Source organism: Morus notabilis, unplaced genomic scaffold (genome assembly GCF_000414095.1).
Source record: "Morus notabilis unplaced genomic scaffold, ASM41409v2 Scaffold10508, whole genome shotgun sequence".
Lineage (NCBI taxonomy): Eukaryota > Viridiplantae > Streptophyta > Magnoliopsida > Rosales > Moraceae > Morus > Morus notabilis.
The window spans coordinates 1-1299 of NW_010361402.1; the positions used below are offsets into that span (position 1 = coordinate 1).

Sequence of the window (1299 nt, forward strand, 5' to 3'; positions counted from 1 at the left end):
TATATATATATATATATATATATATATATATATATATATATAGTCCAATGAATATGAATGGATAAACTTTAGCCCAACGAAGGAAGTAAGAACCACACAAATATTAGTCATGGCAATATCTCTTTCTTCTGCAGCCAATTCTCCTCCATGCTTAAAGCCTCTTCTTCCTAAAACCTTGAGCTCTTTCCACACCAAAAATGGACGCTCAAGCTCAATCTTCAGTATAAAGTGTGAATCTTCGGCAGATAATGAGAGTGCAAAACGACTTTCAAAACTCGAGATTGGGTCTCCTATTGTTGTCGTTGAGGCCCCCAAGATGATTAAAACCGCTGCCTCAGTTCCCTGCCTTAGGGTCAACTCTGGCTTAGTCAACCCTGGCGATGTTGGAAGGTAATCCTAGCAATTTTTACGTTACTTCGCGGATTCGAATTTTTAATTTAAGTTGAGATGTGATATTTTTTAAGAGCTTTTTACTGTAACAGAAAAAGTTAGATATGACATTTTATGATAGCTTTTTACTGTAGAAATCTAAAACTGAAAACTCGAATCGGTGAAATGAATGAGGCCTAATTCATCAATTTTCAATCACGTAAATTAATTGATTCTTAAATTTTTCTTTTTATTTAATAAAATTAGGGACATTTGCTTATAATAAAATGCTTTAAAACTGGTCATATTTGTGCATACCTTTTTCTTTAAACGGTTCTATTGATCCCAACGAAGCTTACTGCCATTATTCGAATTTGTTAACTTTTTTTTTTCTTTTCCTTTTTTCTATTTGGTATGATATTGTCGCATAACAAAAAAGGAGTTTTTCTTTTTTTTTTAGTGATGTGTAATTATTTAAAAATATTACTGGTATTAAAACCAAAATTTGGTTATCATGCCCGTATTTTCTTGAGTGTATATATATATATATATATATATATACACACGTTATGCAACGTGTGCTAGTGTGCTGTTATTTATAGTGAGTGTGCTTTTTTTTTGAGTTCTATGATGAGTGTAATTTTGATATGCAGGATTGTGTCAAGAAAGCCAAAGGATGTGTGGGCAGTGCGTCTAAGCATCGGTACTTACCTTATAGATGGGAAATATTTCAAGCCCTTAGATGTTGACAAATAAATATAAATATACATACAAATAATTCTTGGCTTATATATATGGATATCAGAATAATAATTTTAGATGAAGATCTTGCCTATTGCATTTTTCTAATTTCTTCCACATTTCTTGTTGTTGCAATATGTAACAATATATTTTTATTGTTCCAATCTTCCCAAATAATCGGGTTAATTA

At 31.3% G+C, this 1299-nt stretch overlaps 1 protein-coding gene across 1 annotated transcript; it reads left to right on the forward strand.

Annotated features, from left to right (window-relative positions):
* Positions 1-66: 66 nt before the first annotated feature.
* Positions 67-1248, forward strand: LOC21383744. Its single transcript, XM_010099332.2, has 2 exons — positions 67-390; positions 1023-1248. The coding sequence occupies exons 1-2, from the start codon at positions 110-112 to the stop codon at positions 1123-1125; spliced, it is 384 nt and encodes a 127-aa protein (XP_010097634.1). The 5' UTR covers positions 67-109; the 3' UTR covers positions 1126-1248.
* Positions 1249-1299: the final 51 nt, after the last annotated feature.